The sequence below is a fragment of the Alnus glutinosa genome, chromosome 1 (assembly GCF_958979055.1).
Source record: "Alnus glutinosa chromosome 1, dhAlnGlut1.1, whole genome shotgun sequence".
Taxonomy (NCBI): domain Eukaryota; kingdom Viridiplantae; phylum Streptophyta; class Magnoliopsida; order Fagales; family Betulaceae; genus Alnus; species Alnus glutinosa.
This window is the reverse complement of record NC_084886.1, coordinates 46,408,072-46,420,017: the sequence shown is the minus strand read 5'-3', so window position 1 is coordinate 46,420,017 and position 11,946 is coordinate 46,408,072. Positions and strand designations below refer to the sequence as shown.

General features: G+C 37.6%; 2 protein-coding genes across 3 annotated transcripts; both read right to left on the bottom strand.

Annotated features, from left to right (window-relative positions):
* Positions 1–1,459: 1,459 nt before the first annotated feature.
* On the bottom strand, positions 1,460–2,035 carry LOC133862502 (pathogenesis-related protein PRB1-3-like). The gene has a single exon (XM_062298368.1). The coding sequence runs from the start codon at positions 2,017–2,019 to the stop codon at positions 1,474–1,476; it is 546 nt and encodes a 181-aa protein (XP_062154352.1). The 5' UTR covers positions 2,020–2,035; the 3' UTR covers positions 1,460–1,473.
* Positions 2,036–2,517: 482 nt separating this feature from the next.
* Positions 2,518–11,479, bottom strand: LOC133853335 (uncharacterized protein At1g51745). Of its 2 annotated transcripts, XM_062289593.1 has the most exons (4): positions 10,913–11,478; positions 8,105–8,703; positions 7,634–7,930; positions 2,518–4,468 (listed from the first exon to the last, which is right to left on the bottom strand). In XM_062289593.1, the coding sequence occupies exons 1-4, from the start codon at positions 11,092–11,094 to the stop codon at positions 3,192–3,194; spliced, it is 2,355 nt and encodes a 784-aa protein (XP_062145577.1). In that variant the 5' UTR covers positions 11,095–11,478; the 3' UTR covers positions 2,518–3,191. The 2 variants fall into 2 exon arrangements, with proteins under 2 accessions (XP_062145577.1, XP_062145576.1); XM_062289592.1 differs by having other exon boundaries at positions 7,634–8,703; positions 10,913–11,479.
* Between the last annotated feature and the right edge of the window lie 467 nt (positions 11,480–11,946).

The window sequence follows — 11,946 nt, the reverse complement described above, 5'->3', positions numbered from 1 at the left end:
ATTTTTGAACACTGCTAAATGAGATCCTTCTTAATCTTTGATCATTTTAATGTTTGGTGAACAGAATAAACATATAAAGGTTATGTAATTAAATGGTAGGTCTGCTAAAACATAGATTAAATGAAAAGATAGAGGGGTATAATAATGTCATAAGGTCACACAAAGTGTAGCACCAAAATTGGTATATATATATTTATAAATCTCAACCTATAATTTTTCTCTCACCCCCATTGCCATCCCTGGTCTACTTTGGATGATGAACATTTTAAAATGAAGAGATCATATGGTAATCTCTTTCAATTTTAAATAACGAAGTAAATCATTAAGTGAAGCATATATCAAACTTAATGATTGATTTTATCTACTCTTTTCATCTCAAAAACAATTTTCTAAGTTGTAAATGGCATAATTCTTGATATAAAAAGAATAATGATCTTTTTAACATTGTTCTTCGTTGTTTATTAGAGGTTGGTATGACTTTTAACTAGACTTTTGCTTCTTTTCTTTTTCTTTTTATTTTTTTTTTAAAAAAAAATCAGAAGTGATGTTGAAAAATATATAATAAGCAATTGCAATTATAGAAAAGGACACAATTATTTTAGAATGTTCCATAACACTTTGCTTTGGGAGAAAGAATGTAATAGGATATGCTACTAATTGGAGGACCATATTACATATGGCGGGCCTCTAAGGCTTGACTAAAATAGCGTGAAGAAGCCTAAAAAGACGCATATATGGTTAAATTCACACCAGACCCAAGACCAATGGGATGCACTACAGATGACCTCATTTCTAGCCTAAACCCCAAGCACTCTCCTATATATCTCTTACGCACTACGACGCTTAGAGAGACTCTCTTACCTCTTACTAGCTTTACTCTCCTAGAGTTGAGGTTTTATTGACTTGGGCGTTGAAGTGCCTCTAGTCTTTAGATCGACGACCTTCTGACGACCCCTCCCTAGAAGGGGGCTTAAGGCTACTGTTGGTTTTTTATATCAACACTAACAATTAATTTATAAACAAGGTTCATTAACTTTTTAATCAAGAAGGCATAAAATATATCATTTTACAAGATCGGAATCCCCGACAATTATGGATCTCTCCTCTTACCCTTATCTCTCTTCTTTGGACAGAGGTATGTGAGAAATGCTCTCTTATCCGAGCAGAGGGCCCATCTAAGGGGCCTTCCTACTCAAGCAGGGGAGCCCCTCTCACAGCCTCCTGTTATTATTACCCCCTCCCTCTTCTTCTTTAAATAAGGAGTAACAAGGAATTCGGATCCCATTTTACATTCCATTATCATGCCAAACACTCCTCTACTTGTGTTTGATGCAAACACGAATTTAATGGAAAACTTAATTTAAATTTCACATATTCTTCAACAACTAAAATAGGCATTTACCCTACAGAAATGAAACAATTATGAATAAAACCCAAACAGATGATGAATCCCATCTCATTATATACAACACGTCAGAAAGGTTTTTGACCTATCACATTACCATGGGGATCATAGTTACAAGTGATAAATGTGTCCTTACTTCTACATATGACTTTTGCGCAACCAACCTTCAAGCTTTGCCTCCAAATAATCTGGGTATAGTGCAGGCAATCTTTGCCGTGAGTACAAGAATTGGTGTTGTGGTTGTAGTAACTTCTTTCGGCAGCCCATGCTTCAACTGCATCACCTGGTTCCCAATCTTCCCCACTTCCCCAGAAGAGATTTTCGCCGTAGTTGCTGTTGGAATGAATCAAAGCACAATCTCCTTGGCGTTGGTGTGCCCACCAAGAAGCGTAATTGGCTAGTTTTTTGCTCCATGTAAGAGGAGGGAGCCCAAGCTTTGCTCTTACAGCGTTGTGGGGTATCAAATACTGTGGGATTGTGTTGTTTAATAGGCTTCTAGCAAGAAGATGGGAGGAAAGTTCATGGGTTGAGTGAGAGAAATAGAGGGAAGGAGCAGAGGAAATCAGGAGGAAAGTTCCAAATAAGCAACATGAAAGCAAGCCTCTGATCTCCATGAGAGAGTGAGAGAGAGAGAGAGAGAGAGAGAGAGAGAGAGAGAGAGATTGTATGTGTGTTGGTTAGAGTTGATGAAGATCAGAAATCAATATATTGGTGTATAAAAGAGGAATTTGCATTATGTTTACTATTATATTAATGGCAAAGAGGAATCCTTTCATGTGATAGGGCGTCCATGTGCAAGAGATTTGGGTTGTAAAACACGTTAATGAATGTGAAGGAGAGAATCCGGCAAGTGAGAGGAGGCATTAAGAAAAGTTCATTAAGGGAGGAAGGGTCTGACTTTTAACTGCCAAAACCGCTTCTAATCATTGGACCAACATAATTAACGGAAAATGTTGGTCCTCTTCCTCCTGTTTTGCTGCTTTCACCTTAAAGCTTCTCCCAAATTTTACCATCTGAAGGCGTCACATTTTTGCAAATACAGAGCTGAGAGCCCTTTGGGTCTCAATGGTTGTGGGTAACATCTGCTCACATTCGTTCAATAACCAAAATACTTGATAAGAATATCCCAGAAATCTTTGAAGAAGTTTTACAGAACCATTTTACATAACAAGTAAACCTTTCAACGTCAGTATATCCTCATCATATCATATGCATTGCTAAGCCTTACAGAAAAAGTAGAGCTCGAAATATCTACTTTACATGAGTAAAAAAAAATCCAAGCAGTGCACCACATCTCTCTCACTGCAATGACAATTGCTCAACAAGATTACAGATTCGGGTATATACCTAAATTGATCCCCACTATTCAAGGTTTTCTATATTTTTCTTAAATTAGTAAAAAAAAAGAAAAAAGAACTTGTAGGTACATATGCTTGTACAGAAATGAAATATACATTCATCAACATAAATTTCAAAACACCTATTTATATCCATATAAGTTCTGACTACCTTGTTTCTGGCTAATAAGAGCTTTCTTTCTCCAATTCCTCAGAAACCCATATCCAACAAATGTACAGTAATGGCCCTTATATCAATAATATATGGTTTCTCCCTCTATTACCTGCTTCATCTCATTATTCAAAAAGGCAGCAGAATCTTCACCTTCACAGTGCTGACAATCAATAGGATTGGGGTTGGAATTGCTTTCTTTGGAAAGAAGAAATTAGCAACAACTGTTGTGCTAGCAGTATAAGATTATTGTTCCCAGTGAAAATGTACATGTAATCTATGATGGATTTCTCTCCACATTGCTATTCAACAAGACCGCATTACTAGCTGCTTTTGATGGTGGCCTATTGATCTTCTCGAGTAACCTACTGAATACTAATTTAACGGGTATGCAAGCTACTGTAGTGGGCCCAGATGACTCTGGTTTTATCAGCCCATCCATTTGACAACTATTGCTATCTTGTATAGGCTTGATACTAAAATTCTGTTCAGTGGCTATAGAAGACAGAGTTCTAGTTTTCTGACTAGATGATAAGCTTACTTTCCTTGGTAGCTTTTTCACAAACTTCCTGTCAGTTGGAGGCCGAGGAATGTAAGGGAGGTTACCCTTCTCCAGGCTTGCCTTGTGACTGAAACTCCCTGCATTTAATTTCTTTAATGGCGGTTTCCTTTCTTGATCTAAAAAGGGAAGATCGTTGGTGGCTTCATCACCATCCAATGCTGATGATAAATGAGGGCGTGGGATCCGAACATTCGCTGTCCTCCTTGCAGTCCTCCAAGCTGGCTGAAGTGCTGTATTTTCACTGTTAAGCACTTCATTGCCAAAATCAACTGTAGAAAGAAGAGCTTCAGCTGAACCGTCTTCTAGGGCTTCAATTTGAATTGGGTGCCCTATAATTGCCTTCCCATTTAACTTGCTCATTAGAGAAACAATAGGGACAGGCTCTTTCTGATAGCTTGCTTGAACCTTCAAATCCACATTTACAAGCATGGATCTCGGCCTCCCACCAAAATGACGATGGCCATCAAGATATTGACCAAAACGCCTTGCTTTGATGTTCCAATATCCTTTCAAAGCAGGCTGATCCTCCCATGTCAAGTCCTCCCAATCAACTAAATTACTACCAATACTATTTCGACCCCTGGATGCAGCTCTTGATGTCGAGGAGTATCTACTGTCCACTCTAACTCTCGGAGTCCCTAAATCCCTTTCATTTATATCATCCTCCTCAACACTATAGTCAAAATCATCACTTCTACGGAAGCTCAAACTCTGCCTCAATGTCCTGTGGCTCAAACGACTTCTCTTTTCTTCAGGATATGATCTGTAAATGGAACCTATTCCATCACTTGCATCCACAGGCCTTTTTGTAAGATTGCGAATATTCCTTTTACCTTTCAATCGCCATTTGGACACTGCATCATTAGCAGTAACATGATCATGAAGATAAAGGTGAGACATGTCGCCAGAAAATCCTGACTCCTCATGCTCCTCAGCACTCAAGCTTCCATGTTCTTGTGCTTCAGATCTTCCTGGAGCATTCCATTCCGCTTCTGTAGGTGTACAGCAACATCCAAACAGCATAAAGATTAGAGATTGCTGAGGAAAGAAATTGAAATAGCCAAGCCATCAAAAAAGCCACTAGAAAAAAGAAAAAAGAAAAACTTCCACATCATAGGGGCCTACAGACGGTCCAATAGAATGCAAGCTGCTATGTATAACTCTCAAGAACAATTAATAAAATCCCAAGTGTGAGCCCAAAGCCATTGGTATAAAAACAATTGGAGGAGAAAAATACATGAGGATAAACATATCTGAATTACATCGGCAGTCTCACTACATCAACAGAGGAAACAATTACCATCTCAAAATGAGAAGAGAAAAAGGGGGGGTTGGTTCAGAGGTTTTTTGGCTCACATCCCTGCTGCTCACTAAAATAATATGGAGAACATATTCAGAACCCTAATAATTAAATTCTGATTATATACTCAAATGCTTCTAATGGCCAATTTCTGAACAAAACCTGTGGAGTCAGGTGGTAATATTCCAACCCTAGCAAATTAAAGAAAAATATATACAGTTATCATAACACCAACTACACAATATCATCCACGACAACTAAAGCTAAAAGCCCATGATGCTTGTTGTGCAAAACAAAGCCTATATACTTAAAACAGATACACCACCAGGTCCACAAATGGAAAGCCTGTGAATTTTTGCGCTCTCTAGTTTAACAATTTCCACATATCTTCACCAACACACACACACACACGCACACCTCCCCACCTTCAGGTGTAGTATAACATGTTCCAGTTTTAAGTAGAACAAAATGGCTTCCTCCTCTTAACTAAAAAATACTTGGACAGAGGGGAAGCCTGGCAATTCTGCAAAAGATTTCTTATTAGCCTTCCTCTTTGTCAATCTGCAACTCATACTTTGCCCCTCTCCCTTTCTAGTCAACCCATCAGTAAAGCCAAAAACATGCCCGAGGGTTATTTTTGTCCAATAAAAATGCATAGAGTCAGAGTGCTATCCTCCACCTGAAAGTCAGGAGGTTAGCAATGTATACATATACATGTACATACACGAGAAAATTAAAAAAAAAAAAAAAAAAAAAAAAAAAGGCAGCTGACCAAAGTCACCACCAAATCTGTAACACATGTACATGCTTAGAGTGCTATCTTCAACCTGAAAGTCAAGCTGTGGGGATTTCCTTTGAGGGGGAATGTGAAGGGTTTTTTGGATGTCATGGCTCAAGTGGATGAGGGGCAGCGTCTTGAGGTCCCAGTTTCCACTCCTAAGATTAAAGGGAAAAGAGAACTAAAGAACCTTGAGTGCGATATCAATTTCAATGCTAGGAGTCTTTGTTCTAGCCGGGGCAAAAGCAAGAGGACTCTTGCTGTGATGTAACATGGCTTAGGGTTTGTGGGCTGGTTTTTGTTGGGGTGTTTTGGGGTTTCTGTTGTGGTTGGTCTTTGCGGGTGTTTTTTCTTGTTTTACTTCTTTTTTTCTTCTTCTTTTTTTTTTTTTCTTTTTTTTTTTTTTTCTTTTTGTGTGGCTTTTTTCTGTTTTTGTGTCCTTTTGTATACTTCATGTATGCTCAAGAGCGCCTACGCTTTTTATCTAATTGCCTATAAAAAGAATAAAATAAAATAAAATTCCACCATTTAGAGAACTTCCGGGTAAAAGGGATTACAACCATTTGATTTAACTGCGTTTCCAAACACAGAACGGAAACAATGCAGCCACAATGGAATCGATCCAGTAGTAAGACACTGAAAACTGCTTAACAAGATAGGCCATATTCTCCAAGTCTTCAAAAGTACTAAAAAACTGCTCACGGTATTGGTATTAATAAAACTTCCTGATTCCAAATTCTTAACTGCAGATAAATCTTCCTTCTCCAAAATAATCCTATACTTTCATCTCATACGTTCCGTAGGACAAGAGTATGAAATCAAATCCAACATGGTCATCATGACCACCCTTTTTATTCTTCAAATATAAATAGATAGAGAACAATGAAAGACTAGGACACCTCAACTGAACAACGAAAGACCATCTTTGATAAATAGATAGTGACCACCAAGCTTCTTTTTGTATAAGAACTCTAGATATCACTTTATAGTTCCTATATACTTGCTACCCGACTGATTCGTGACCAAATCATTCAAACACAACATTCACTTTCAAATCAAGGCAGCAAAGTCTATTGATTTTATCATAATCAAAGTTAGAAATAAAATACACAACCACCACGGTAGGGCATTCTAGGCATCATTATCTTTATCAATCAATCAATAAATTTCCAAATGTCTAATCAAGGGGAACCAAACAGACTAACATTTAACATCATTTCCTTTGCCTAACTAAATACGCATGCTGTTATACAAAAAAGGATACCAATGTCATCCACCTGTCTAGTCTTGTAGAACAAAAGTTTCCTGAGAGATCAAGTGAAGGTCTTATTACTAGAAAAAGACACAAAGTTATAAACTTCTTTTCATTTCAGGCAAATTTCCTTGTTCCAAAATATAATCAATTTTAAAAGACTGCTATCTGAAACTTCAAGAAATTAAGACAATATTCTCATTCATTAATTTTTTGCTGAACCATGATTGTAAATATACTTGCACTTGTTTCTCTTACCTTGGTTGCGCTTTTAATGATATTTTGATTACTTATCAAAGAAAAAAAACAAGCATGCCCTCATATACATCTTTAAAATAATATAGAAAACAAAGACATTGCAGAACATCTAGAATTCAAGTGAACTATGACTTCAACGATGAGGAGCAGTTTTCTTGTTGAATTCACACACACACACACAGAGTAAATTTATTTAAAATGTCGTTTGAATCCCACTGAACAAAACCCTGTTGAGCTTAATCCCAGTAATTTACCAGGGTAAAGTCTGTTACATATGTTGAACAGTTCAAAAAGTCAAGGCATGATGCAAGAGTAAGCAGACATAAGAACAAGATATGTTTCAACAGCAGCTACAACATTTGTGATATGTACACCTGTACATGGTTAGTTAACAACAGAAAAAGATACCGGATCTTTCAACCAGGACAGATATCATCAGCAAGCATCAAACAAGTGATCTATTGAACATGTAAAGCACTAAACAGCATAGATTAATCAAGTTTTGATAGATATATAATAACCACAGTATGGGCACGAGACAATAAATTTAGAATAGTAAGACTTCAAACCTGATAGTACAGCCATCTCTTCATCCATATCTGGTTCCGTCTCAGAAGAATCGGACTCAGATTCAGAAGAATCGGTTTCAGAAGAATCAGATTCAACATATTCTGTAAAACCAGAAGAGTTCTCTTCAATCAAAGAACCAGGATAAGGAACAAAGTTCCCCATTCCGAACTGGGAAGCTGACATCTCAATCTTTCTTGGAGAAGTTTCATTGTAATCCAAAGAATCATTATGCTCAGCTTGCACATAGACACATCTGCTCCTCTTTGCTCGAGAAGTTACTCCCATCTGCTCCACTCCTGAAATAGAAGTAGAAACAGTACCACAGTCAGGTTGCAAAGAATGAGAGGCTCCTAATTTTGCACTACTCTGCAAAACTTGAATAAGAGGGCGGCGCTTATCACGTCTCTTGACCAAAAATTCCTCAGTCAACCCCTCATGTGATCTTTTCCTTTTGTCTAAAGAATTTTTACCATTTGCATGACTTGTATTTCCCATGCTAAGATGGCCACCACCAGGAAGAGCATCAGCATGATTATCAGCTACAGGTTTCCGAGAACCATTTGAAGCTGCAGAGGATAAAAGCCTTTGTTTGGAAGGGGCAATCCTAAGACCGAAATCCTGCAAATCTCTCATCCGAGGTATGATTTCAGAATGATCATTGGCCCCACTCGGTTGATTTCCATCTTTGGCTTTCTGTGAAGAAAGAAGACCACCAACAGTCTTGTCCTTATGATACATTTCAAGCCTGCTAGAACCTTGATGTGAATTGGAATTTCCAAGCTTTCCATTATCATCTCCAAAACTTTCTGAAGAAGTAACTAACCCCTTTTTCATATCACCAGATGATTTACTGTTCCTGCGATCAGAATCTATAGCTAAATTTCCTTGTTTTTCCAACACCTGCCTCTCAAGTTCAAGAGCATGAAGAATAGCATCTTCTCGACGTGCATATTTCTCCCTTTTCTTTATTGGCATGCCTTGGGAGGACTCAGCTTTTTCAATACAATCATCAAACTCACCACATCTAAATGCCTTCACACGCTTGGATTTCTCTAAATTGTACCAATCCCTGAGAAGAAATACCATCAAAGAGCCTTATAAGTATCAGAGTAGGTACAACAAAAACAGCCATGAATATAGAAGAAGCAGTAGCTTGGATCATTGTGCAGAATAAGTCTTCATTACACCATTTTTAATTTACAAATAAAGAAGAAGAAAAACACTTATATAACACTTTTTTATAAATAAAGAACATAGTATGTCAAGTTACTTCTTAAAAAAACCAGCATGCCACTTTGCTGTCTTTTTTCTATCCAACCACGTGTCAAAGCTCTTCAAACTCTTCATTAAAATAACTATGAGCATAAAAAAGAAGAATCCATCTGATATATGAGTAAATACAAGAAAAGTATCATTTGAGGCTGATGACATAAATTATAGAAAAATATAACTTGATAAAGGGTTTGCAAGCTTGCCACAGCAGAACATTTGAAAAAACAAACATAAAAAAGGAAGAAACAAAGAAATAAAGGGAAAAAGGCCTGGTAATAAGGTCAATGTGATGCAGAAAGGGGGGAGGGGGGGGGGGGCAGATGTCATGGGAACAAGTGCCTGGAAAGGCAGAAATGGATCCAAATAGACTCTGCAAAACAAGGCAAAAGAGGCAGGTTTAGTTACATTTCCTTGGGGTTTCTCTGAATCGCCAATTACTATGTCCGTTAGGAGTTGGTTAGTCCAAAACCCAAATTCCCAATTCCTTGTAAAGCTATAAATGATCGGACAAGAAAAGTAAACCACTGAAACACATCTTTTGTACAAAAAAGAACATAAGCTGGAAGGTACATTCAAGGTGCTAGAACCCAAGTCTCCTAAAAAAAACTCCTACGTAAAAGAGACACCGGTTTTTTATTAAAACGGGTTGACCCAAAATAACTTTTTTTTCCCAAAATAAGAAGAATATCTTGATTAGTTTCCATGGTTAAGCAAGTGCTATGCAGACAATAGGGGGTATTTACCACCAAATAAGAGACGAAAAAGAACTGCCACAATAAAATTTGTGCAAAAGCAACGTTTTCTGCAGTGCAACATGTAAATCATAGAAGACACATACACACATATACAGTGGGCGGGTGGAGGTATTTGGCAGTCATTACACACGTGACACGCCGGAAAGAAAAAGTACAAACTAGCCCATACAAGCAGCACAAGCAGCCATTATATACTGAGTCCAGCTAATATATCCTCACCAAACAACAACAACAAAAGAAGTAAAAAAAAAAAAAGGTGGGGGAAGAAGAAAAAGAAAAAGGTATTTCAAAATGGAGGATGCCCTATCGTCATTCCTTTCACTGTCTATATCATTCAAAGTACAAAATAGAAGGAAACAATTAAAAATAGAACACAAAAAGAAAAGACAAAAAGACATAAGCTTTAAGGTTCAAAAAGAAATCTATACAGAAACTCAATATTTTTATCAAAATCCAGAAAACAGAAAAGAAACATACATACATGTAATGCGACTAGATATAAACATTCAAACCCTAATTTCGACAAGTCAATTGTAAGTGTCACCCTCCTACCCATAGAATACCAAACACATCTAAGTAATGAAGTTTTTCTTCTCTCTTTTTTTTCAGTTTTCAATAAGATGAAAATCTATTTATTATAATTGAAAATTTTATGTGCAAAGGAGTTGAAGATCCGGTGGGGTTTGGTCCATAGTTTGTGGCAAATGTTTTATTTCCAGGTAGCTGAATGATCATGTATTGCAGGGTCATGCGTAGAACAAGATGGAGGGTGAGATCATGGTTTTAAGATCTACTAGGCGCGTGTATAATTTACCAATAAAAGAAATAAGTATATCAAAAACGTCACAAACCACCATCAACAACCATTTCTCGAAACAATTCCTCTTATTTTTCTCTATATCCTTGTTGAACGAAGTGATGAAGATTTGCCCCATTACAGTTCCTACTAACCCAAAAGATCATTATCACTCACCAACTAAATTCTAGCCACAAAAAAAGTCAGTCTTTACCACAGAAATATTCTAAGAAATGCACAAGATACTATCATTTATCAAAAATTCATACACCCATTGACCCATTTGTGATTAACAAAAGATCAAAAGAACAAGTATCCAATAATCAACCCCACAATAATTATACAGAAATCACGAACAGCATCAAAATCTTACATCTTTACACAAAATCCAATCCCCAAATGTAAATTTGAATAGATGAAAATCAAGTTAGAGAGAGAGAGAAATAGAGACTGACACGCTAGCGTCTTCCCTTCCGAGAAGCTTGACGGGAGTCCCAGAGCGCGGCGACGTGAGATGCGAAGTGGAGAGCTCTTCGGGCCCCAGTATCTTCCCTGGCCACCAAGACCCGTTCCTCCTCCTCACCCACACAATCGAACCCGCGCTGCACCCCGCCGCACCTGATCCCTCACTCTCCATATCTCTGACTCTCTCTCGCTCTCTCTCTCTCTGCGTCTCAGCTTAGCTTTCTCTCTCTCTCTCTCTCTCTCTCTCTCTCTCTCTCTCTCTCTCTGCGTCTCAGCTTAGCTTTCTCTCTCTCTCTCTCTCTGAGTCTCCGTTTGGCTCAGCCACCGGCGAAGAAGAAGCGGATGGTCCGAGAACTGGTGTATCCGAAGGATCCGATACTGGGAATCCGGGTTAGGGTTAGGGATTCCATTCAATTCAGAATTGGGGATTTTTGTTCGTTCTCATATCTAGGGCTTTCAGTTTTCAATTTGCGTCTCTCTCTAGAAGGGTCTTTGGTTTCTCTCTCTACAACTTGGTCTCCGTTTCTGTGTTGGTTGGGTCAACTTTTGGTGGGTTGGGAAACGTGAGCGGAGTGGGTTGAATCAGTGTGCTACGGACTTTGGGCTTGGACAACTCACTGGGCTCGGATCGGATGGGCTGGGTTGGGTTGGATTATTGGCCCTTGTTATGTATTAGGATCCAACTTTTTTCTTCCTAGCTAATAAGTTAATAACTATCCTTTCATTTATATATAAAAATAATAATAATAATAATAATAATAACTATCCTTTCATTTACAACAAAGTAATGCTAGAAACAACGGCAGTTTTGGCAATTGGCAACAATTTCCCCTTTATTTTCATTTCTCCTTAATATATATATTACCATTTACCAAACAATTTTTTTTTTTACTGTTTTCTTTTAAAAAAAAAATCAAATCTTATTTCATGAATAACTTTTTATTATTATTCAAGCTAAAAAATCCACAACAAAATTCTTTACTAAATGCACACCTTTATACTACAATTATCTCACAATATTGAT